Source organism: Peromyscus leucopus, chromosome 14 (genome assembly GCF_004664715.2).
Source record: "Peromyscus leucopus breed LL Stock chromosome 14, UCI_PerLeu_2.1, whole genome shotgun sequence".
Taxonomy (NCBI): Eukaryota; Metazoa; Chordata; class Mammalia; order Rodentia; family Cricetidae; genus Peromyscus; species Peromyscus leucopus.
The window spans coordinates 32,637,189-32,663,802 of NC_051075.1; the positions used below are offsets into that span (position 1 = coordinate 32,637,189).

General features: G+C 38.0%; 1 protein-coding gene and 1 non-coding gene across 7 annotated transcripts; both read left to right on the forward strand.

The window, feature by feature from the left end:
- Positions 1-1,502: 1,502 nt before the first annotated feature.
- On the forward strand, positions 1,503-26,457 carry Prpf39 (pre-mRNA processing factor 39). Of its 6 annotated transcripts, none has more exons than XM_028858957.2 (14): positions 1,503-1,591; positions 6,241-6,584; positions 7,008-7,133; positions 7,779-7,897; positions 12,283-12,450; positions 17,135-17,300; positions 17,823-17,930; positions 19,446-19,610; positions 19,925-20,051; positions 20,583-20,851; positions 21,879-22,063; positions 24,290-24,364; positions 25,461-25,575; positions 25,723-26,457. In XM_028858957.2, the coding sequence occupies exons 2-14, from the start codon at positions 6,270-6,272 to the stop codon at positions 25,777-25,779; spliced, it is 1,995 nt and encodes a 664-aa protein (XP_028714790.1). In that variant the 5' UTR covers positions 1,503-1,591; positions 6,241-6,269; the 3' UTR covers positions 25,780-26,457. The 6 variants fall into 6 exon arrangements, with proteins under 6 accessions (XP_028714790.1, XP_028714804.1, XP_037066465.1 ...); XM_028858971.2 differs by lacking the exon at positions 1,503-1,591 and adding an exon at positions 7,488-7,650 and having other exon boundaries at positions 6,308-6,584; positions 7,008-7,384; XM_028858964.2 differs by lacking the exon at positions 1,503-1,591 and adding an exon at positions 7,317-7,650 and having other exon boundaries at positions 6,434-6,584.
- On the forward strand, positions 20,901-20,987 carry LOC114684790. Its single transcript, XR_003733407.1, has one exon. It is a non-coding gene; the product is annotated as a small nucleolar RNA SNORD127 (small nucleolar RNA).
- Positions 26,458-26,614: the final 157 nt, after the last annotated feature.

The following is a 26,614-nucleotide window of genomic DNA, read 5'->3' on the forward strand; positions in this document are numbered from 1 at the left end:
TACCTCGAAGTCCTGATTCTTCTGCCGCTACCCGCCAAGTGTGATTATAGGCATGCATCACGATGCCTGAGTAATTTATGTTGTCAGTGGTGAGGAACACATTTTAGACTAATTATAATGAGTGTTTTAGACACTTAAGAGCTCTAACACTGTGAATTATTGGGAGTTTGGGGAAAACAGTGAGAAGGTTGGTGTGGCTGTTAAATACTGCCCTCGTTTGGCCTCCATAGGAACTGCAAGCCTGTGATCCACATGTATACCTGCAGGCAAACGGACGTGTAAAATAAATACATCTTAATATAGTGCCCTCTCTTCATTGCTCCTCCAGATGGTAAACACTTAGAAGCTGCTGATTTTTAGAGACTCCAAAACTGCCCAATGAAGAGGCAAAGGGAAAGGTGTGATCATTCAATGGAAATGCAATGCAGAATGTGGGAGGAATTGGTTATTTGGGCACAGAGGCGCAGTCAAGGTAATTTATAGCTAACAGAGTAATAGCCATCTTAAAAAAAATTCTGGCCGGGCGGTGGTGGCACACGCCTTTAATCCCAGCACTCGGGAGGCAGAGGCAGGCAGATCTCTGTGAGTTCGAGACCAGCCTGGTCTACAGAGCGAGATCCAGGAAAGGAGCAAAGCTACTGGAAAACAACCTAAAAAAAATTGTTTTTCTGGAGTCTGATTCTAGAGAGAGAAGGACTTAAACCCAGTTGTGACTTTATTGAACTCCAGTCAGGAGACTGGTGAGTGATAAGTAAACATGTGCTCGCTCAGTTGTTAGTCGTCGTCTTCTTTTCCTCCTTCTCCTCCTCCTCTTCCACCTCCTCTTCTACTTTTTGGTTTTTCGAGACAGGGTCTCTCTGTGTAGCTTTGCTCCTTTCCTTGATCTCACTCTGTAGCCCAGGCTGGCCTCGAACTCACAGAGATCCGCCTGGCTCTGCCTCCCGAGTGCTGGGATTAAAGGCGTGCGCCACCACCGCCCGGCAGTTGTTACAGTCTTACTCGGAGAAGCCAGGACTTTAAAAAGATACTTAAAGGTGAGGACTAGAGTATATACAACCGAAGAGGGCTGCTAAGGTCGTCAACACAGAGCCGCCTCTCTCTGCCCAGAGGAGAGCCTCAAACTCCCAAGCCCATGAGGTTTCTAAGCAGATTCAGAATACTTGAGTCAATGACCATAGTGTCTTGACGTTCGGAGGTTTTAGGCTGAATTTCTGGCCGTTTCCTGATAAATTTTTATGGGTAAAGGTGGAGCAGTTAGGAAAAGAATGACGACGGTATGTCAGGGGTTTTCTTGGAGGCTGAACTTGCGCAGCGCACACGGGAGGTTTTTGGAAACGCAGACTGCAGCGAGAGCCAACCGCGGCCGGAGACCACGGAGGGCGGGGCCTAGGCGGCGAGCACCACGTGACCGCTGCGCCTCCCGGAGTCGCCGGCGCATGCGCCGTGTGTCCCCCGACGAGGCGGCGGCGGCGGCGGCGCTGGTGGCGGCGGTGGCTGAGGGAGCTGCGTGGAGCGAGGCGTTGGGCGTCCCATCTTCGGCGAGGTTGGCCCGGGCTACGGCTCATGGCAGCGAGCGGCGTCCATCGTTGAGGTAGCTGTGGAGGACGGGCGGGCGCCTCATGGAGCGGGTGGCGGGGGAGGCGCCCGGGAAGGGAAGGGCCTGCGGCGCCCCAGGCCGCACCGGGCCGCGGCCTCGCCTGCTCGTCCGCCTCGAGGCCTGGCGCCGGGCTGGCTGCGCGTTGCCGGGATTCCCGGTCCCACCTGTTGGGAAGAGCCGGGCTGGGGTGGGCGCCCGCGGGCGGGCGGGAGGGCGGGTGCTTCTCCCGAGGGCTGCGGCGGGAGGGCGGGGAGCGAGCCTCCGCCTGCATTGGCGAGCCCGCTCGCCGTGGGGGCTGCACCCCGTGTTTCCCGGGACCCGCGGCCCCGCGTGGCCCGCACGACGGGAAGTAGAGAGGCTCTTGAGGGCCAGGACATGGGTCACTGAGAAACCGAGACCGTAGGCCAGCGGTTTGGGGGTGGGGGGTGGGGGGATGCGGCAGAAGGACGGACGGACATGTGAAAGAGCCTATGTGAAAAGACACGTGAAAGAACCCTTTTTAAACAACCTGCGTCTATCGATTTTTTTGCCTCTCGTGATCAGGAGCCCGCAGTCTCTTAGTTAATAAATACTCCTCCTGGGAGCTCACAGTACCGTGGAAGGTATTAGTGGTGATGCAGCGATGATACTGTGTAGCTTTCTGCCGATTCAGATGTCCCTTTTTGGCCTGATACTGATATGGCCTTCTATTCAAGAACTTACACTAGAGAAACCAATGGAATGTATTCGGAAATGCTTTAAAATTTGCAGCTGCTGGAAACGGGAAGGAGAAAGGGGGACGCTAAGAATGCACGGTGCATACAAGAAGGCTTAGGTTGGGACTTCAGTGCTTCGGGCGCCGTGGTCGTCTTTTAAGGCTTTGAGAAAAATGAGCAACAGCTGTTAAATCCCTTCCTCCCCCCCCTCATGTTTATAACCTCTTTCTAGAATTTAAAAATTTGGAACTTACACTGTTCCCTCTGAGGCTTGGTGGCTAGTGCCTTTACCTGCTGAGCCATTTTGCATTTTAAAGACCCAATAGTTGGTGCTGTTTGTATCTTAGAGTTGAATTGAGGAAAAAAGATTTTGTGAATCAAGTTATAAAATTCAGATTTGTGCATTTTCAAGGAGAAGCAGAATCTTCTGTTAAGTGTTAAGAATCCTGCCGGGCGGTGGTGGCGCACGCCTTTAATCCCAGCACTTGGGAAGCAGAGGCAGGTGGATCTCTGCGAGTTCGAGGCCAGCCTGGTCTATAAATCGAGTTCCAGGAAAGGCGCAAAGCTACACAGAGAAACCCTGTCTGGAAAAAACAAACAAACAAAAACCAAAAAAGAATTCTGTGTAAGACATAAACTCTGAAGATTATGCAGACATTGTAAATATATAAACAAAGTTCAATTTCTGAGACATAATTGTTTAAAATGAGGAAACAAGGTCTGTCTGTGAACATCCTACTTAGTCTCTAAAAACCGGTTGCCAAAACCACTTGTTATAATAACCCCTCTTCTTCTAACAGCCACAGATGAGTCATCTGTGGATGAGACATGGAGTAATTTGTGGATTGTAAAGCTAGCTAGCTAGCTTGCTAGCTAGCTAATGACTTAAGTTTATATATATTACTTACGTGGTTTATGGTAACAATCAATGATATATAGTGTTTTATGTGCTTCCATGGGCATATAAAAAAGATGCTAAGTCAAATGCACTGTGTTTAATGAGTTTTCATCATTTAAGTCATTTTCTAAAATTCCTTTTAATTTTTAAAATAGCATGCTGATTGTTAGGCAAGTGTTTAATAGGCCCCAAATAAAATGAATATTGAATTTACAGTATAGAGGGATTGTGTTTCCATGTAATATATACTTAGTTTTTTTACCTTATATATTTGAGTCTGCAATCCCTATCGTTTTATAAGAAAATGTCATAGCATATGAAAGTATGCTTAGTAAACCATTAATGTGGTGAGTTGTAGGAATGAAGAGTTTTGTTAGTCTAAGGAATAACATATTGCCAAGTTAGGGCTGGATATGTCATCTGTTCAAAGGTTTCTAGGGATACAAAGCTCCCTTCTCCCTAAATTTAATAATCTAGTAAGATTAGTTATCTGTACTAATAGTACAGCGGTGCAGTATTTTAACTTTTTTTTACTGCACTCAAAATAGAAGATGTCTATATGAGTTGAATTGTGTGTGTATTTCAGCATATGCCCTTAATGTACGTATATACTCTTTTCTTTTTCTTACTTTTCCCTCTGTGTGTATGTGTCTAGTGGTATGTGCATGTCAGTGCAGGTGGGTATGGAGGCCAGAAGTGTGGGATACCCCCTGGAGATGGAGTTGAAGGTAGTCGTCCGTGTCCGTCCCCCCCCCCCCCAGGGTTTCTCTGTGTAGCTTTGTGCATTTCCTGGATCTCACTCTGTAGCCCAGGCTGGCCTGGAACTCACAAAGATCCGCCTGCCTCTGCCTCCCAAGTGCTGGGATTAAAGGTGCACACCACCACTGCCCAGCCTAGTTGAAGGTAGTTATGAGCAGCCCACCATGAAAACAGTAGATGCTATAAATAACTGAGCCACCTCTGCAGCCCAAATACAGGGTCTTCTATATCGCTCAAGCTGGCTGGACTTTATGTAACCCAATCAAGTCTTCCGAGTACTGAGATTACAGTTGATTATCCTTTTCAGTCAGGGCCTTCCTCTGTTGCCCATTATAGAGCACTTGATCTTACTGCAAGTATTTCACAAAAGCTGAGATTAGAGGCTTGTGACACTGCACCTGCCTGACTTGGGTGTTTTCTGGCTTTTTTTTTGTTTGCTTTTTTTTTTTTTTTTTTTTTTTTTTCTGTTGAAAGAAATCAGAAGCTATCTTGAAGCAGTCTTTAGTTTGGAAAAAAAAAACACTGATGTATAGGAGAGAGAGTAATTATTACAATAGCAATATGGATGAGAGTGCTTGCTGCTCTTGTAAGGGAACCAAGTTTGATTCCCAGCACCCATGTTGTGTGGCTCACTGCTGACTGACTAAAGTTCCAGGATATTCAGTGTCCTCTCTGATCTTAGGCACTCATGCACATATGGTACACGAACATTCACTCAGGCGTACACATGTATGTGTAAAAATATGGGCAGATACTGACTAGAAAAAAAAATAAGAATCTGGGGTTATGCTGAATGTTTCTTGAAAAATTCTGTGATATCTAGTGGACAAGAGTTACCTATTCACTATCCCTCTTACATTATCTTTACTAATAGAAAACTCATTTTGTCCAAAGCAGCAGTGTACCCAATTCCAGTTAAGGGATTAGAATACTGTAAATGTTGTAAGGCTCTGGGAAAGCTTTTGCTTTTTCTCATTAAAAAAGGACAGTATACTAGTGTGCTTCTGCTGATCATTTTCTTCCTGATTGAATTTGAACATTTCTTTAATCTATCTATCTATCTATGACTTCTGTCTATGAAGTAATCAATAGGGATTAGCCAAGAAAATTAAGTGCCAACATTGACAATTGCAAGCTGCTAACACAGTGCTTCTCAACCCTCCTAATTCTGTGACCCTTTAATACCGTTCTTCATGTTGTGGTGACTCCCGTCCATAAATTTTTTTTTTTTTTTTTTTTGCTACTTCAAAACTGATTTTGCTACTGTTAAGAATTGTAATGTAGGGCTGAAGAGATGGCTCAGTGGTTAAGAGCACTGGCTGTGTATTCCCAGCAACCACATGGTGGCTCACAACCATTTATAATGGGATCTGAAGCTCTCTCTGGCATACATGGCGGAGTACTCATACCAAAAAAAAATACATAAACAAAGAATCGTAATGTAAATATCTATGTTTTCAAATAGATAACCCCTGTGAAAGGGTCATTCAACCCCCAAAGGGGTCCCAACCCACAGGATGAAAACCACTGTACTAACACAATGCCAGCTTCTTGGTGGCATGATGAAATATCATGTGAGCAAATAAATTTCTTGTAGATGTGTACAGAGTATGGTCTTTAGGACCATATGTGTCTGAGCATAGCTATGAATGAGAATAGTAGTCTAACAAAATAGACTTACTTAAAACATTGCATGAGTTAAATTTGCGGGGGGAGGGAGAGTTTAACTCAGTTGCAGAGTTCTCATTATCTTTGTAGATGATAATGGTATGTTACAGTATCAAAAGGTTGGGTACACCTGAACTATTGCCAGGTATTTCTGGCCTTGTAGCACGTGCTTGTAATCCCAGGTACTTGGGAGACTGACAGGAGGATTGATAGATATTATCAATAGAATTTCTGTTATTTGTAGACAAATAAATCAATAAAATGTGCTAATTTTCCTATCTATATTTGTAGTAGGCAGACAGGGCTTTAAAAAGTGTGGAGTTGGAGACCTGGGTCAGTGTTTGAGAGCACTTGCTGCTTTCACAGAAGATCCAGATTCAGTACCTAGCCCCCACATGGTGTCTCATACCATTCGTAATTCTAGTTCCAGGGCATCCAGCATTGTCTTCTGACCTTGGGGATTAGGCATGTACATGGTGCACATACATGCATGCAGGCAAAGCATTCGTGTGCATAAAATGAAAAAATAAATCTACAGAAAAAAAGGTTTGATCATGACAAATAAGTTCAATAGCATTTGGAATCTGTTTCTCTTTTGTGTGTGTGTGTGTGTGTTTCTGCAGATCATTAACTGAAGACCAAATAAGTAGCTATGCAAAATTCTCACATGGATGAGTACAGAAACTCTGATAATGGCAGCACAGGCAACAGCTCAGAGGTAGTAGTAGAACATCCAGATTTTAGTACTGAGATCATGAATGTTACGGAGATGGAACAGTCACCTGATGGCTCTCCCAGCGTGAATGCATCCACAGAAGAAAATGAAATGGCAAGTGCTGCGGACCTTCCAGTGACAGAAACAGAAGGAAACTTCCCTCCAGAATTTGAGAAATTTTGGAAAACAGTAGAAACTAATCCTCAGGATTTTACAGGCTGGGTATATTTGCTTCAGTACGTAGAACAGGAGGTTAGTAACTATTTAAATGGTGTATGTAAGAGGGATAGAATAATCCAGTAGTATCAATTCAAGCCTTTCTGTTTTGTAGTTAAAGTTTAATCTCTTAAATAATCTTCAGATTAAGTTCAATAATGATAAAAGCATATATTTCAGCTTTGAAAATTACATAGGATTATGCATTGTGTTGCTGAATATTGTGTAGTAATTGAGGTTTGTGTGTGGATATGTAAAATTAGTGAAATAGTTACCTTGGGGATGTGGGAGTGCACTTAAGTAAGGTGGAGTACACTGGCCTAGCATCTGTGAGAGCCTGGGTTTATCCCCAGCTCTGAGGGGAAAAAAAGCTACCCTGCTATTTGACAAAGTTAGTAATTATTCTTTCTTTGATAAAAACTTCTAAGATGTTTAGACACTTTGTTTTATTTTCATCAGAATCACTTGATGGCTGCCAGGAAAGCGTTTGACAAATTTTTCATACACTACCCGTATTGCTATGGTTACTGGAAAAAGTATGCAGACCTTGAAAAGCGACATGACAACATTAAACAATCAGATGAGGTGCGTACATCAATGAATACAGTTTTCTCTGTTAGGTACTGTAAGCCAATTAATAACAAACACTCTTTTTTCTCTGGCTGGCAGTACCTACCATTTATGATCAGACATTTTTTATAGGGTATTTTATTTGCATTTGTCACTATTGTGGCATTTGTAGCTAATATTGTCTCTCTTTGTTGGCAGGTGCGTTAACCTCTACAGTTTGTCAAGCTTTGCAGTGCAAGCCTCTGTATTACACTGCAGCTTAACAAGTAGGGCAGGGCTTTTCTCTCACTTACATTTGATTCTCAATTTCCAAACAATAGAGTTGGTTTGCTAGTCACATTTGCTACGTCTTATTGCATTTTTGGTCAGACGCTGTCATTGATGCTCTAATGGGTCTGTGCCCTATGGTCTGTAACCCAAAGCCTGCCCACACAACCCGGTCAGAATGCAGGGACTGCTGCGCTTTGAAGATCAAGACTCTGCACGTGGGGATCAGAACATTGCCATGTTCTATCCAACCTCCACCCAAATGGTAATGGTAGATTATTTAAACAAAATTCCAGTAATTAGTATTTCTAAGGTTCACCGGATAACACAGTGTTGCCTCTCTTTTAAGAAATAATTAAATATTTGAGGTACAGTTTATTGTTTTCTTCTTAGGTTTATCGACGGGGGCTTCAGGCAATACCTCTTAGTGTTGATCTTTGGATACATTATATAAACTTCTTAAAAGAAACATTGGACCCTGGTGATCCTGAGACGAACAATACAATAAGAGGGTATGGTAAATATTTGATACTTAATGTATTTTAAGATACTTAGATGAGTGTTCAGTTGTTGATAAGAAAACTATTCATGAATGCTAAACTGGAAATTAATATTTATTGCTTCATTCCTACTATTTAAAAAACAGCACATAAAATAAACTTATGCTTTATTGCATAAAAAAATACAATCTTCCTCTTTTCCACACCCCCTTAACTTAGTTTACAAGTTTACATTTTGCTCACTTGTGGTCAGTGTCTTTTTTTTCTTTTGGCTTTTGGAGACAGGGTTTCTCTGTGTAGCTTAGCGCCTTTCCTGGAACTCAACTCTGTAGTCCAGGCTGACCTTAAACTCACAGAGATCTGCCTGCCTCTGCCTCCTGAGTGCTGGGATTAAAGGCGTGCGACACCACCACCTGGCTTCTTTTCTTTCTTTCCTTTCCTTTTTTTTTAAGATAGGGTTTCTCTTTGTATCCCTGGCTGTCCCGGAACTCTCTCTGTAGACCAAGGTAGCCTCAAATTTAGAGATCCTTCTGTCTCCTCCTGAGTGCTGGGATTAAAGGACTGTACTACCACCGCTTGGCTAAGGCAGTTGGTTAGCTTTCTTTTTTCATGTCTGCATGTATGCCTGTATATCCCCTGTGTGCCTGATGTGGCCCAGGAGACCAGAGAGGGCATTGGATCCCCTGAAACTGGAGTTCCCGACAATTATGGGCTACAATGTTGGTGCTGGGAATTAAACCTGGGCTCTTTGGAAGAGCAGCAAGTGAGCCATCTTTCCAGCCCCACAGTTAATGTCTTAATGTCTGTGCCTCCAGATACAAATTTGTATGTGAATTTTACATATTCTTCAAGTTTTTAACAGGATGTTTTATAATCTCTCCCAAACATTCTTTTAACTTGCAAAAATACAATGTTAAAGTCCTATTTTTATTTGACCAAACTTTTATTATAGGAAATAGTGCTGCAGAAATGTCTCCGAGTGTATTTTATGGAATGCATTAAAAATAGAACATGTTTGCAAAGACATTTTATCAAATGGTCCTCAAAAATGGTATCAATTTTACGCTCTCACAAATTCATGGAAATAGTCACTTTTCCATGGCTTTTTCACATACCCACCCCAACTTTCCTTTAATATGCATGTATTAGGGTTGGAGAGATGGCTCAGCAGGTTAGAGCAGTTATTGCTTTTAAAAAGAATGCATGCATATACTCTTTTCCCATTTCTTACCTTTTCAATATAGCTATAGGATAGGCTTTAGTTAATCTGTTTATTATGTGTATGTATTTTAGTCATTTTGAGTCTGAGTATTTTTTTATCATACTCATCTTTAATAGTCGTATTTTCCCTGGGGTTACTACTTCTCACTCAACCATGTTTCTCATTTGTCTAGAAAAAGGCTTTTCTTACAGCTTTCCAAACAGGTCTGTTGATAATCTGTAGATCTTATTTCTGTTTCCCTCACCCTCGTGTAGCTGTCTCTCTTCTTCTGTAGTCTGTACTCCATGCTGTCATCTAGTTCTGCCACACAGTTTTGGGTTTTCTCATCACCATGGTTCTAGGAAATGTCTGCACTTTATTCCTAGGTTTCAGGCTCTGTTTATTGAAGTTTGATAGATACTTTTCTTTCTTGTTTATGCCCATCTTGTAGAAGTATAGCCAGTAGCTTCTTCATAGAGCATACCTGAAATAAAAAATAAAAGACTTTCAGGTTTTTGTTGAAGAAATCCTGTTGGTCTAAGGCTTACACTAAGCAATTTCTTCAGAGGAGGAGCAGCTGATCTGCCTGATGAATGTAAACCTAAGTTCTGAAATCTCACAGCTGGTCAGAGTTAAAGCTTCCCCACCAAAGATTAAGCAGACCTTCATCTAACCCTCTTGCCTTTATTATGTTGTTATTCTTTCCCCAGCTTTCCTCAGTGTCTGGTAATTCTCTGGATTCACTGAGATTGTTCTAGGGAAGTAACATCTTTCTTCTTACATATAAACATGCATCTGCTTGCACATGCACACTTGGACACTTTAAATTTATCTTTGTATAGTAAACATTTCAACCAGTACTAATATGTCTTTAAACTTTGTTTTTTTGCATGGTAAAATGACTTACTGGTTAAAAGCACTTAGTGTTTTTCAGAGGACCCAAGTTTAGTTTCCAGCACCCATATCAGGTGTCTCAGCAATCTGTAAATCCAGGTCCAGGATATCCAGTGCAGTATTCTGGATCCTGCATATATTCATACAGACACATACATACATAAACAGAAATACTAAAAATACTAAAAAAGAAAAGTAATAAACTTTTTCAGTGTCTTTATTATACTTTTTTTCTTAATGTATTAAAATACTCAGTCATGAATGGTGGCACATGCCTTTAATCCTGACACTCTAGAAGCATGGGCGGGCAGATCTCTGTGAGTTTGGAATAGGCCTGGTCTACATAGTGGAGTCCAAGCTAGCCAGGGCTACATGAGGAGACCTGTCTTTAAAAATTAAGTCATTGGATTCTTGAGTTTTGTCTTTCTTGCCAAGAATATATAAATTCTGTATTTTTAATTTAAAGAATTATTTTATGTATATGGGTGTTTTTGCTTGCATGTGTGTCTTTGCAACATGTGTGTGCCTGGTGTCTGTGGAGGCCATAAAAGGATGTTGGCACCCCTGTAACTAGAGTTACAGATGATTAAGCCACCTTGTGTGTGCTGAGAATCAAACCTAACTGCTAGCCATCTCTTAAGCCCTGTACTTTTAATTTTAAATACTTTTCTGTCATTCATCTAGCTGTTGTGACATACACATTAACCCTTCCCTTTGATAAATAGTTCAGTCTGTGTTGATTTAAAATGCCTGCTTTGCTCACTCCTTTAATCCCAGCACTCAGGAGGCAGAGGCAGACAGATCTCTGTGAATTCAAGGCCAGCTTGGTCTACAGAGCGAGATCCAGGACAGCCAGGATTGTTAAATAGAGAAACCCTGTCTTCAAAAACTGAAAGAGAAAATAAATTAGAAAAAAAAATGCCTCCTTTTATATACATTAAATTCTCACATTCATTTTTCTGTTTTTTTCTTTCTTGGACACTAATCTGTTTAAAAAAATAATTTATATTTTTATTTTGTGTGAATAAGTGCTTTTTACACACATGCATGTATACCATATCTATGCCAGGTGCCCAGGAAACTATGTCTCAAATTCTTATGATAATTTCAGGAAATGCTTAACTGCATTACCCTTATATAAAAATATTTGTATCTTATAATACTAAATAAAATTCGAATTTGAATTTTGTGTTCTGCCTAAAATTCGAGATTGTGTTAAAATTATAAGATAATTTAGGGGGTCTGTTTGGGGTAGAAGAGCCTAGTTTGTTTTGTTTTCACTTGACTTTGTACACTATTTGAAATCTACGTATATGTATGTGGGGAGAGGTTTATGCCACAGGTCAGTTAGTTCTCTTCTTCCAGTGAGTCTGGAGGATTGAACTCAGGTCCTCAGGCTTGCTAGCAAGTGACTTTACCTGTTGAGGAAACTCACTGGCCCTTGGTTGATTTTTTTTTTTTTTTTTAAGGTGTTTATTTTGAAACTATGCACCAAAAAGTGTTTTTTTGTTTTAATTTTCATATGTACTGGGTATATATGTGTTGGATCCCAGAGTTGACTTTTTAGGTGTTTTCCTCAGTCACTTGACAACTTATTCACTGAAGTGGGATCTCAGTTGGACCCAAAGCTTGCCACTTTTGTTATTGGGATCCCCTGTGTCTCCATTCCTAGTGCTGGAATTAAGGCTAGGCTACCATACCCATCACCTAGTATTTAGAAGGGTTCTGGACATTTGAACTCTAGTCCTCATTTATGTAGTTAGCATTTAACTTGATGAGCCATCTCCCAGGTCATGAAGTTTTGTTTATTAAATGTCAGATCTAGCGATTAAACAGATATCTCTTGTATAAAAAAATACTTGCTTCCACAATGAAAGTTTAAAATTGAAAGATGCTTTTGAGAGTTCTATGTATACTTCTCATTAGTTTATATGATAATTTGAGTCCCTTGTTACAGTCATTTTTGCTGGAGTATTCCTTGAATTGAGGTAGTTTGTCTATAAATTCTTCAATTTTGTTCTCTGTCCTAAAGGACTTTTCAAATACGTAACAGATAACTTCATCTATCATGTTCCTCTTACTTTGGAATGTATGCATTACACTCATCTTTTCCCTTTGTTTTTTCTCACTTATTCTTCCTTTAAACAATTCTTTTATGATTCCTTCTACTTTTTAAATCCATGCTTACCTAGGAAGCAACTCAATATAACTTTGATTTCAATATTACTTTCTAAATTTAGTAATAATATTTAGAAGTGATTTTATTTGGAGAAGATAACTTAAGAGTAATTTAATTTTTCAGAACTTTTGAGCATGCTGTTCTAGCTGCAGGAACAGATTTTCGATCTGACAAACTATGGGAAATGTATATAAACTGGGAAAATGAACAGGGAAATCTGAGAGAAGTTACAGCTGTGTATGATCGGATTCTTGGTATTCCAACACAGCTGTACAGTCATCATTTTCAGAGGTATGTGGAAAGATCTTTTCTTTGAAATATCTTTGGTTGTTTATTTAGGTGATCAGTTCCCAATATTGAGCATTACAGTTTATTTTGAAATGCTGTATAGGATCTTAGTAGATGAAACTAATTTTCTAGAAAATAAAAATTTATGCCTTAACTTTGACATTTCACTTGTATTTTATGAAATGTAATAATTTACTAGTTTTGTTTAGAAAGTTTTCTTTGTCCATTTTATATCTGAGGTACTTTAGAGCAGTGAAGAAATGAGAAAACAGAGCTTAATAAATTACTTTTTGTAATACTAAATTTATATGGTGCTTGGCAAATATTAAATGCTTATTTTTTCATATTATTTAATTTTTTGAGATAGTGTGTTACTGTGTTTCTCAGGCTGGCCTAGAGTCTTTAATCCTAACTCAGCATCCCAAAATCTGAAATTATAGACACACACCTTAATCTTATTTGGCTGCTGCTGCTGCTGCTTTTTTTGTTGGTTTGTTTGTTTTTAACAACTTAATGATTTACAAAATGTATATTCCTGATGTTCACAAACATATCCAGAACAGCAGAGATTGTAGTGTAGGTGTTAACTTCTTCTGTCTCTGTTCAAATTAAGTATAATTCCATTTAAATTTTACACCCTGAATTTTTTGTTTATAAGTCATAAGTACTATAACTTTTCAAGGTCGTTGTACTATTAAAAAATTTCTGTGTACTGTGGGTTCCATGTGTAGTTTTGGTTTTGTTTTCTTTTTCTTTTGAGATAAGGCCTTACTAGGTAGGTAGCTCTAGCTGGCCTAGAACTTACTGTGTGGCACCCATGTGCCTTGACCTTGCATCTCTTCCTCACTGCTTCCCGAGTCCTGTGGTTGCAGGTATGTGCCACATGTCCAGCTCCACGTGTCTTTGCCTGCTGCAAGGTATCCTCACTGATCAGAACCCAGAAAGTAAATAAGTAGGAGATTGTGTCTTTGCCGTTTTTTTTTTTTTAAATTCTATAGTGTGTGTACATAACATATGTACTTTGTGTGGGGTTATTTTCTTTTGAGACCATTTTATCTCAGCTAGCCTTGAACTTGTGAGTCTCCTGTCTCAAGTGCTGAGATTACATGTGTATATAATCATACCCAGCTATTTTGTGGGTTTTTGTTAATTCTTATGAGTAGTATTATATATTGAAATTTTTATATGGTATTATGAATTACACAGGTAAATGTAATGAGATATTTGTAAACTACTATATATATAAATCTACTAAAAATAGAAGTTACACGGACTTGTGTTGGGAATAGGAACTAGGAAGAAAATATAAATAGAAACATTGTAGGTTGGTCTCTTGTCTCTTATTATTGATGAGCTAAGAAAGACAGCTTTCTAGGAGATAATGAGCTATGCATACACTTGCTGAAATAAATTATTAAAACAAGACTTGGTATTTGGCAATGTTTGATAAATATGCATGTTGTGCAAATGAAGGCCAAAGACAAGGTTTTTTTCTTTACAGTTTGTTATTTTATCTGTTTGTTTTATTTTTATTTTATGTACATTGGTGTTCTGCCTGTATGTGTATCTGTGTGAGATCCCTTGGAACTGGAGTTACAGACAGTTGTGAGCTGCTGTGTGGGTACTGGAATTGAACCTGGGGCCTCCGGAAGAGCAGCCAATGCTCCTAACTGCTGAGCCATCTCTCCAGCCCCCACAAGGCTTTTTTATAGACTAATTCTTGTCTAAAATGCAATGACATTTATGTTTACAAGACCTTAATCAAGGAAATACTTGCTTTCTGCTACTAGAAAAGTTGCTTTTTAAATTTTCATATTTTTTAAGAGTTTCATGCATTGTGTTTTAATCATATTTACCCCTTAATTACTCCTACCCCTTTCAACTGTAGTGCATGCATGTGTGCGTGCGTCTTGTGTACGTATGTGTGTGCACACAACCGAATGCTTGGTTTTGTTTTGGTTTGTTTTTCTTTCTTTCTTAATATATAGCCCATACACTTGTGGCATATGAAGTCATCCACTGGAGTATGGTCAACCTACCAGGGGTCAGCCATACTTAAAGAAAACTGACTTCCCCAGAAACCATTAACTGTGAATAGCTCTTCAGGGATGGGGATCATGAGTTCCTCTGCCTTCCATGTAACAGCAATTTTAAAGGTGCCCATGGTCACTTGGGTTTACTTCAGTGCCTTAGGTGAAGGAGAATGTACTTGGTTTTCAAAGCTGCTTATTTCACAATTACCTGGAAACAGAAAAATCTGGGAATGAGATAAGGCCCTTCAGACAGGTCCCCCCCCCTTTTTTTTTTTTTTAAAGAAATCTGTGTTTTCTGAGTCTTTATTTATCCCTGAGCTATATTCTCAGTTCTTCCAAATCTTTCATACATATATATATATATAGAGAGAGAAAAATGTGGCTTGGCAGGGTGCATATGAGTACAGTTGTCTGTGGAGTGCAGAAGAAGGCATCAGATCTCTTGGAATTGGAATTAGGTGAGCCAACTAGCATGGGTGCTGGGGACTGAACTCTGATATTCTGTGACAGTGGTACATGCTATTTTAACTAATGAGCTCTTTTCAGTCCTCCAAATCTTTTTTCAAATGAGTATCCTGCTAGATTTATTTTTTGTTTTTTGAGACAGGGTTTCTTTGTGTAGCTCTGGCTGTCCTAGAACTCATTCTTTATTACCAGGCTGGACTTGAACTCAGAGATCTACCTGCCTCTGCCTCCTAAGGCTGGGATTAAATATATATACTACCACACTCATCAATATTAGTGTTTTTAATTTAATTATTTTCATGTTGGTGGGAAAATGTGTATGTGCTTGTCAGAGGTTGAGAGGCTGAAGTCCTGCATTTTTGTATCTTTTAGAAATTAATTTTATGTGTGTATTTTGCCTGCATGTATGTCTACGTACCACATAGGTTCCTGATGCCTATGGAACTGGAAGTACAGTTAGGATGCTGGGAGTCTAACCTGGGTCCTTTGGAAGAGCAAGCAGCCAGTGTTCTCCAGCTCTCCCGTGTTTTTCTTCATCACCCTTTACCTTACTTTTCCGAGACAGGGTTTCACACTGATTTCCAGGTCATCTGTTGGCTAGGCTAGCTGGCCAGTGAGCCCTGGGGAATCCTACTATCTGCCTTCTAGTACTGGATTGCCTCTGCCTCCCTAATGCTGGGATTAAAAGGCGTATGTCATAACCACATTCTGCTTATGTCACTGCTTTGTTTTGTTTTTAATGTTTTTACTAACTTTGGAGGAAGGAAATTATATGACGTGAGGTTGGAAGACACCTTTATTCAGGTGAAAAGTTAGGCCAAAAAGATGTATTTAGAAAATGGAATCAGTAGGATCTGTTATCCCATGGATGTAAATGATTAACTGGGAAAGACTGAGAGATAGCACATGGTGGTGGGGAGAGGGAGATCATTTCTTAGCCAACCTCAGGTATATAGTGAGTTCTAGGCAGCCTGGCAGGCCTGGTGAGACATGCCTTTAGCCTCAGTACTGGAGAGGTAGAGACAGGCAGATCATAGAGTTCCAAGCCAGCCATGGCTATAGACAGACCTTGTCTCAAAAAACAAAAAGCCCAATAAATAAATATAGTATAGGAGATTCCATGTTAAAATCAAGATGGAAGATACTTGAGCTATTTTTTGGTGGTTCCAGTTAAAATTTGGGGTGTATGAAATAGTATGTTTAGATAGAATAGTGAAATGACATTTTCTTGAAAACATGTTAGCTGGATGTGATGGTACATGACCTATAATCCATGATGGAAGTAAAAATTTTGAGTTTCAGGCCAGTGTCAGCTAGTGAGTCAGTTTCTCAAAAGACAGAGTTTAAGTTTTTATACATTAGTTTGAAACTAGTTTATGTTTATATAAAAAAATACATTTTCTTTTTCTGTAGACTTTTGGCATTTGGATATAGTCTGCAATTTTAAAATTTTGGACTTTTGTTATAGTTTTGAGTTTTATTGATATAGTAATTACTTCAAGCTCTGTTAATGACTTTAGCCAGAACGTGTATAAAAATGTAAGACTAAAAAAGAATTCCTGGGAACATAACCTTAAGGGCAGGTAATAATTGGGACCTGAGAGAGAGAATCAAGCAGCAATCAGAAAGTGACTTGGAGGAAAACCAAGAAAGTGGTACCTCACAAACCAAGCTGTGAAGAAGATTCTAAAAGTAAGAAAACATGGTTAGCAGACTCAAATGTTGAAGATAGAGGGTGTACTGGAGAACAAATATCTGTTGATCTTACATGTATGGTAACTGGTGACCTTAAGGAAGCCTGTGTTATTAGGTTGTTAAACAGAAATGTATGGAGGAGTAATTGGTAGGTAGGATGATAATGTAAACATTTCATGATCACTTTAATGTGAATTAGCTATGTATTATTTAAATTTGCAAAGTAGATATGTTGTTTTATAGATTAAGATTGGGAGAAGAGAAAAATCCAATAATCACAGAGAATACTAGAGTTGGAATTTGTGTATCTGTTCTCTATATTCCACTGCAAAGACCTAGTGGAAACTAAATACATACATATACATATATATTAAGTGGTAGGATTTTAATACAGAATAAGAAAAATGTTAGGATATTCTGATTTGTTTCTTTGCTTACTTGAAGGAATAATATGTAGTAGGTACCTGACATGTGGTTTTTAATTCTTCCTTCAGATTTAAAGAACATGTACAGAATAACTTGCCTAGAGATCTTTTAACTGGTGAACAGTTCATTCAGTTGAGAAGGGAATTAGCTTCTGTAAATGGACACAGTGGTGATGATGGACCTCCTGGTGATGACCTTCCATCAGGAATTGAAGACATAACTGACCCAGCAAAGGTAAGCTTTTTAATCTTATGTTCAGTGCACAAGAAACTAGGTAGCATATGTGGAAGGGCAGTAAGTTCGGGGGCCTTTACGTCAGTATGATTTAAGTATGAATTTAAAGGAGAAAGTCTTACCATGAGACTGGAAGTAACTTAGTTTAGAAAAAGTATTTTACTTTCACTGTAATCTATTTATTCCTTTTTAAAAAATTATATAAGAAATTGGATTTTTGAAGTTCTTTTATAAATCAAACTTAAAGCTGGGTATGATGGCACTTGGGAGGCAGTCAGGTGGATCTCTGTTAGTTCTAGGACAATCTTGTCTCCATATGAGTTCTAGGATAGCCAAGGTTATATGTATAGAGACCCTGTCTCAAAAACCAAAGCAAACAATTGTATGTAAAATAATGACACCTAACAATTAAAAACTCCCTACTGAAGAACGAAATATTTGTAGAAGATACTTAAAGTGTGTGATGTTGAGAATTTTCAGTATGTAACTTACAAGATTATTTTTTTTCTTTTTTTTTTCAAGCTAATTACTGAAATAGAAAACATGAGACATAGAATCATTGAAATTCATCAAGAAATGTTTAATTATAATGAGCATGAAGTTAGTAAGAGGTGGACATTTGAAGAAGGTGTAAGTATTTTGTTTTATAAGTCTTCAAAACTTAAAAATAAGATTTCTTATAGCAGTGTAACCATTGTTAATATTTCTTTCTGTTTGTAGAAGTAATAACTCAAGGTATGCTTCTCAATTGTATTTAACATTTTCCATGACCAGTTTTAAAATCTTACTGCATTCAGATTTCAAATGCAAGATTCCTGATTATTGAGTTATACCTTATAGATAAAACAGCCGTTATAAGGGCTGGGTATCAAGCTCAGTTTGTAGACTGCCTGCCTAACAAGCATGAATCTCTGAGTTTGATCCCAGCACCACATTTAGACCAGATTTGGTGCCAAATCTTATAACTCAGCACTTGGAAGCTAGTGATAAAAAGTTCAAATATTAAAAGTAATCTTCAGTTATCCAGTAAGTTTTATGCCAGCCGGTGTTACATCAAACACCATCTCAAAAATAAATACATAATCCATCCATTATAGGTGAATAATATTTTTTTCTTGTAAATTTAACTATTTTCTTACTGATTTGGTAAGGTATATGTCACATGTCAAACAGTTTGCCTATTTGAAGTATATTAGTTCACGGATATGTACTGCCATCAGCAGAGTCAACTTGATTATATTTTTCTCGCCTTTCCTCTTCAGTTCTTCTTACCCTACTTAACTCACCTGCAGTTTAGCTTCCGTAGCCCTAGGCTTAAATTTAATATAGCTTTGTTTTTGTTAATTACCCTATCATGGCCTAGCCTGTGAATGGAGTTACATGTCTATTGTGTTGTGTCTGGCTGTAAAATAGTTTTGGTAAATGCACAATATAGTTTACCTTAGTAATCAAAATAAAGAGTAATTCTTTTAATGGTCTCCTTGTCTGCTCTCATTTCTATCCATATATAACTATGTTAAAATGGATCAATTTAAAAATAAGTAATAAAGAATCAAATTTTTACTATTATAAAAATGACTAACTAGGACTGGCACATGATGTCTCAGTGGTTAAGAGTGCTTGCTGCTCTTGTAGAGGATCCAAGTTTGGTTCCTAGCTCCCATGTTGTGGGGGGGGGCTCAGAAATGTCAGTGCAGTTCAGAGGATCCACACTCTCTGAACTCTGGGCACCCGTGGCTGCATGCAAGTATTGTATATGGGTTCACATACATTTAAGTAAAATAAAATACATATTGTTTGAAAAGACTGAATAAATGGAAGATATGTTCTTTCCCATTGTCAAACTCATGGAGGTTGAATAATTTTAATTTAAAAAAAAGCTTTTATGCCAGGTGTAGTGTCATAAGCCTTTAATGCCAGCACTTAGGAGACAGAGGCAAACGGATCTCTGGGAGTTTGAGGTTAGCCTGGTCTACAGAGACTATCTCAAGCCCCCTCCACCCTGAACAATTAGTAATGAATTTAAAATTTTATTCTTTGTAATTAAAATTATTTATATAATTGTACTTAATATTTTGACTTTGGTTTACTTTTATTGCCATACAATGGGTTGTTTTTTTTTTTTTTTTTTTTTTTTTTTGGCAGATTAAAAGACCTTATTTTCATGTGAAACCTTTGGAAAAGGCCCAACTAAAAAACTGGAAAGAATACTTAGAATTCGAAATTGAAAATGGGACTCATGAAAGAGTTGTGGTTCTCTTTGAAAGATGTGTCATATCTTGTGCCCTCTATGAGGAGTTTTGGATTAAGGTAAGAAAATGACATAGTGTTTAACTTGAATATATTATAAACATTGATCTAGTGACTAACCTTTTTTGTACTTCTGTTGAATGTTGTTCATATAACTATATCTGTTGCATTAGGAGATGGTCTGCTTGCAACCAGATTTGACTGCTGCATATGCCAACCTCGTTGCCTCTCTTCGTCCTTCCTTACAGAAACTAGTCTAGTGGTTCAATAAAGGTGCTGAATGGGTTTACAAATAGAATTTTATCGTTCTGTCACATATTTAATCACGTGTTCAACTGTAAATTATTCCAGTATTTCCTCTTTTCTGTATGTAGTATGCCAAGTACATGGAAAACCATAGCATTGAAGGAGTAAGGCATGTCTTCAGCAGAGCTTGTACTGTTCATCTTCCAAAGAAACCCATGGCACATATGCTTTGGGCAGCTTTTGAGGAACAGCAGGGTAAGAAGGAAAATGTTCAGTTGATTTATTTTAATTTATTTTATGTGAATGAATGGTTGTTTTACCTGTATGCATATCTGTGCTTAAGTGTTTAAAAAGACCCGAAGAGGGCATGGATTCCTCTGGGACTGTGCTTAACAGATGGTTGTGGGTGCTGAGAAGTGAGCCTGGTGCTCCTAAATGCTGAATCTTATCTCCAGCTCCTCAGTGATACTTTAGCACTTTGTCAGTATGGAATTACTCCACTGAGGGATGTATAAAGAAGAATTTGATTAATTACTTCTATAAAAGCTATGTTGTTTCTTTAACAATTCAACCTTGCCATATCATATCTAAGATCAGCCATAGACAGTACAAAATAAGCATGGCTACTTAACCCCACAACCCCCTAAATAGAGAGTTAGATTTAGTCTGTGGGCTAATGTTTTTCAGTTCTTGATATCAAGTCTGTTTCGGAAATTTAAACAAAAGTGATGTAAAGTGTATTTTGGAAATTTAAACAGAAGTGTAAACATTGAATTACTGTTTTAGGGAACATTAACGAAGCCAGGACTATCTTGAGAACGTTTGAAGAATGTGTTCTAGGACTGGCAATGGTTCGATTGAGAAGAGTAAGTTTAGAACGACGGCATGGAAATATGGACGAAGCTGAACATTTGCTTCAAGATGCTATAAAGAATGCCAAGTCAAATAATGAGTCATCATTTTATGCTATTAAACTAGCCCGACATCTTTTCAAAATACAAAAAAATCTTCCAAAATCAAGAAAGGTACTTTTGGAAGCAATCGAAAGAGATAAGGTACGCATGTTTTAAACATCTGCCATAAAAAGCCAGTACTTCTTCACTTTGGCAACCATGATGAAAGATTTGGTCTATACAGTAATATATTTTATTACTAAATGAGGACAACAGTCCCTCTAAACTGATGTTGCCATTTTTAACATTTTTTCCTAATTATTTTGAATTTAAAGTTTGAGAAAATTATGATTACTGAGTTAAAATTGTAAATATTGTGGCCTTTGTAATTAACTTTTAGAAATTTTAGAAACTTAATGATTGTTAAATATAATAAAGAACCTGGGAGAAGCCTTTAGGAACAAAAGTATAACAGTATCAAACAAAGTAGTATAGTGATTTTCTTTTGCAGAAGTTATTTTTACCAGGTGGTGGTGGTGCACATCTTTAATCCTAGCACGCAGGAGGCAGAGGCAGGTGATCTCTGTGAATTCGAGGCCAGCCTGGTCTACAAAGCGAGTTACATTGCACAGCCAGAGCTGTTAAACAGAGAAACCCTGTCTAGAAAAACCACACACACAAAAAGAAAAAAACCCAAAAAAGTTCCTATTATATAAGAGTTACTAAAAGCTAGTATATTGGAAGTGTTTCATTTTGTAGATTTTAAGCTGTATTGGGCCTGTTGATGATACAAGTTTGTAATTAAAGTATTTATAGTCCCAAGTAGAGGTGTAATATACAGATTATCTTTTTGTATTTTAATTTCCATGCTAGGCAAAGTCCAGCTAACTAACATAGGATATTGAGCTTTAATTGGTTAGCATGTAACAACATACTGCATAGTGCAGGAATAATAGAGTAGTGTCACAACCCAGCAGTGTTGCTAAAGAAGCACAGGGATTGTTACCCAGTGACAGAGTACTTGTCTGCTGTGCAACAGGACAGGGAAAAAAAATGTCCTGAAGAATATGTTTCACTTCATTATATACATGCTAAAAACATTGACATGAGTTATATTTTAATCTTAAACATTTATACTTTAATTAAAATATTGTAGGAATGTTATTAATTCGTACTGCTTTTTACTCAGGAGAACACAAAGTTATACCTCAATTTACTTGAAATGGAATACAGCTGTGATCTCAAACAAAATGAAGAAAGTATCCTCAATTGCTTTGACAAGGCCATTCATGGTTCATTGCCTATTAAAATGAGAATTACATTTTCTCAGAGAAAAGTGGAATTCCTTGAAGATTTTGGTTCAGATGTTAATAAGTAAGATCTTAAATTCATCATATTTTTTAATGGAATATAAGCATTGTTATTTTGTGATGATAATTTATTTGATGGTTACATTAATACATTGCTAAATTTATTTTAAAATATTTTTCTTATTATATATATGATGTATATGTATGGGAGAGAGTGCATGTGTTCCAAACTGTATGTGGGGAGGTCAGAAGACAACTTCATTGGGTTTTCTCTTACTTTTTCCTGGGTGCTAGGGATTAGACTCAGGTCACCAGGCTTGGGTTAAGTTAGGTGCTGAACTACCTTGTTGGATATAATGCTAAATTTAAAAGTGTTTGTTAAGGCTACTTTTCCTTCAGAGACAAGTGGAGGTAAATTCAGTTTTGTAAATGTGTGTATGCTTAATAGGACTTAAGCTTTATCATCTCTTCAAAACCATTTTCCTCTTTTAAATCAGTGTTATTTGTGTATGCATATGCTCTGGGTAGAAGACAATGTGTAGCCCTCAGTTCTCTCCTTCCACCATGTGGGCCCCGCAAAAAGAGAAATGAGATAGAAACTGAACTATGAGACATGAGTGGTGGGGTGGCTGTAGTTGATGTAAAGCTCAGTGGTGGAGCATGTGTCATGTATAAGGCACTGAATTCAGTCCTCAGCAACATGCACAGAGCTAAGATAGGATTCATCTGGAAAAGGAATGCCATCTAATCTCAGCTTGGAAAAGAAGGTAGATGTGGTAACACAGATCTTGCTCACTGGACTCATCCTCCTGAATCATAAAAGGCTACAAGTTGAGGATGATGTAAGGTTTTGCTGTAGATTTGGGGGAAGGGGAGGATAAGATCTAAACTTTAGATTTAAATCTGGTAACCTGGAAAGTAGAAATACTGCCTAGAACATTGGTAAAGTTCCAGTCTTTCTCTTGCTAGTAAGTAAATATCCCAGTGCCTAATAGGCATGTATGTGCCTTTGCTGATATGATTTACAATGATTCCCACTGAAACCACTCTAAACTTGAGTGTCTACATATGTGTGCATGTTTTTGATGGTAAGTTTGCAGCTTGACACAGCTAGTATTTCAGTTCTTGAAATCATGCTAAGTATTTTGTATTTATATAGTGTAACAATCAGCCATTGAAATGGATACAGGTACTGTTGTTTTAGTCAGTAGAGAGAGGCTCACTCAGATACCCAAGTTTTTCAAGTCATGTATGAGGAGGATGAAATTAGACCCTATTTCATAGTTTCTGCTCTTAACTACCTTGAATACTCTAGTCAGTGTTTTACACTGAAGAAGGTATACAGAAAAACTTACTTTATGTAATGCTAGCTTTTCATTAGGATAGTATGATTCTCGTGTTCTACAAGAGTATATGGAATGACATATGCTTGATCTGTAAGGATAAAAATAGATTTGTCATGCTTCCTAGAAGAGGTAGTTTCATTTAGTTCCTATTGGATTCTGATGAAGAAGAGAAACACAGCAATGGTAACAGAATACGTTAACAGTAATGTGCATGAGTGGAATAGTATGTGACGTACTCTAAGTATTGAATCCAAGGCCTGGTACATGGTAGTTAAGTAATTTACCCACTGACCCAGTGGTTCCCAACCCCTTTTCAGGGTCACATATCAAATATTCGGCATGTCAGATCTTTACGATTCATAACAGTAGCAAAATTAATTTAGCAATGAAAATAATTTGATGGTTGGGGTCACCACAACATGAGGAACTGTAGTAAAGGGTTGAAGCACTGGGAAGGTTGAGAACCACTGCACTGACCCATTGAACCTACCTCTCCAGAACCAAGTAGGGTTGTTTTGATTTTAAATTGGAGCAAGCCCTACCTGGCCTTGAATTCAGAGATCTATCTGCCTTCTGAGTGTTAGGGTTAATAGCATGCGTACCACACCTGGCCAGTACTAGGATCTTGATGCAGTTCAGAGGTTGTCCTATCAGCAGTAAACAGCAAATTCTTAGGATTGGCACCTACAAAATTAAACGAGCTTTCATTTTGATTTGGTAGTAATATCCAAACAAACTACTGGTTCAGTGAAAGGTACTATGTATGCTGTTAAACATGTAGGTATGGAGCATCTGGATATCAGAACTAAGATTTAAGTCTTAAAAGACAAGACAAACAGCCCAGTTACAAATTTATATAAGTTGTTTTCTTATGTAGAAATACTTAAATCTTTCTAAAAAATGTTTTATACATCCCAACGGATTTTGTTTTTCTTCCTCTTCAGGCTTCTGAATGCATATGATGAACATCAAACACTCCTAAAGGAACAGGATTCCTTAAAAAGGAAAGCTGAAAATGGGTATGTAATTTCCTGGTAAATCAGGAAGGGATGCTTAAAACATTTCAATATGAAAATTCCCTTTAAAACATGTACTTTTATTCCATGGTGAAAAGTCAAAGGCATAGAACTTGAATGGTTGAGCTTAGAAGCAAGTATGAAGACTGCCTTCAGCCTACCACTCTCCAAGGCCCAAAATGAGGATTCCATTGAACCTGGAGATGAGACTGAGAGTTGGAAAACCATTAAGATGACTAGAGTTGGGCCACTGGCCCTAAGTTGAGGGTTGTAGTTAAGGAAATCCGTATAGTTAGGGTGACAGTTAGGGCAATCTGGTGGCAAGCACAGTGGGATTGTGTTTTTATAAAGAATTGGAGATAAGTTTGTGCTGCAGAGTTTGTTCATCTACAGCATAACTGCTTAGCTGTAACAGGTTATGCAGAAACGTGAATGTTGTGTAGACAATCTCTAGTTTTTACTTAGTCAGGATTAAAGGCATTTGCCACCATGCCCAATTTATAAGTCTTTTTTAAACATCACGGACAAATGAAACACAGGTCACATCCAGACTCTAGGCTAGTTTGCTACCTCTGGCATAAAGAAAGAACTAAGCATGTGATTTCTCAGCATGAGGTCACCCTGTAGAAATGGAGAGTTGTAGATTTGTCAAGAGTAAGAAGGCTAAAAAGTCAAAGGCCAGATTGGAAAGGGGTTTTACCTTGTTGAAAAATCTGAAATCTATTACTTGGAGTGGCAAACTACTGTTGACCCTTTGAGGACAGGGATCAGTACCATCTATGCTCTTGGCAGCTAATGTAGATAGCATCTCATGAATATATTAGAGGTCACATTCCTTGGCAGAAATGGTAAAGTTCTGAGGATGGAGAAGTTTCCGAGATTGCTCCATAACGAATGGTAAACTGGGCTTAGCCTTCAGTCAGTTTACCACAGCTTGTCTAGCTAGGCCTTTTTTCCCCTGACTGGTTACCTTCTGAATAGTATCTTGCTCTCAGAAGATGGTTGAAAGCATTAACTAAGACAAATGTACACAGTATAGTTGTCTAGGAAAGGTCCTATCTCTGGGAATTTTAAGTTTCTATTTTGGCTTTTTATATAGTTCAGAAGAACCAGAAGAAAAGAAAGCACACATAGAAGATATGTCATCAGCACAAATCATTGATGGGGATTTACAGGCAAATCAAGCTGCATATAATTACAGTGCCTGGTATCAGGTAAGTCTGCATAATTTATTCTTCGTTGTAGGTCTATATTGTATATTTCCTTTTGTGATTTAGTGGTGGAATTTCAACAGCTTAATTTTATATGTGGAACATAGCTGTAATTCTAGTATGCTGACATATTTACTTTTACCTTTTCAGTATAATTATCAGAATCCTTGGAATTATGGACAGTATTATCCTCCACCTCCAACCTGATGGAAAAAATGTAAATTTCAGATTGGTTATATGAGAAATGTGGAATTATTTTTTTTGAAGGATGTAAACATAGCATAAACTTGTTGTATTTGATAATTTGTCTTCCCAGTTTCTGTGTAACATTTGTTTAGTTAATAGTAGAAAATGTCAATTAGTAGTGTACCATAGAAACTTTCCTACCATTTTTAAAATTTACTTTTTATTGGAGAACTATTTTTTTTAATTTTTATTTTATTTACTTAAGTGGTCTAGAATTCTTTTGCAGCTCACGCAAGAGATTTGTAGCCTTAAGTGTAGGGAAAAAGACTGACTGCAAATCATGTCAGTTACAAGATTCTGGGAAAAAAATAAGGGCTGGTTATTGAGAATTTTATCTCCTTAAAAACAGATTTAAAAGAAAGATTTTTAACCTCAAATGCTAAGGTTGTCTCTGTGTTTCAGTTATACTTGGAAATTTGGCTCTAATTGCAAGAAAGATGAACTATTAACATGCTCTGCCTTGGAATAGATTATAAATGAGAAAGTGTAATGAGAAAGTCAGCATCCCCTTAAGAAATGAAATACCAGAGTATGTTTTGGGAGACTCTGTATCTAGCATATTCATGTAAAACTTGCGAGCAAGCTTTCATTTTGATCAAACTTATCGTCATTTTTGTAATAAAAGTGAAGACTCATGCAGCAATTGTTTATGAATTCATTTGTGGGAGGTACACACCAAATACAGATTAACATTGCTTTGAAGTAAGCTTTCTCTAAATTTATTATCTTCCTACCAGAATGTTGTATTTACTTTGATTTTCTGTTTCAAGTTCTATGCCTTTGACCTTTCACCATG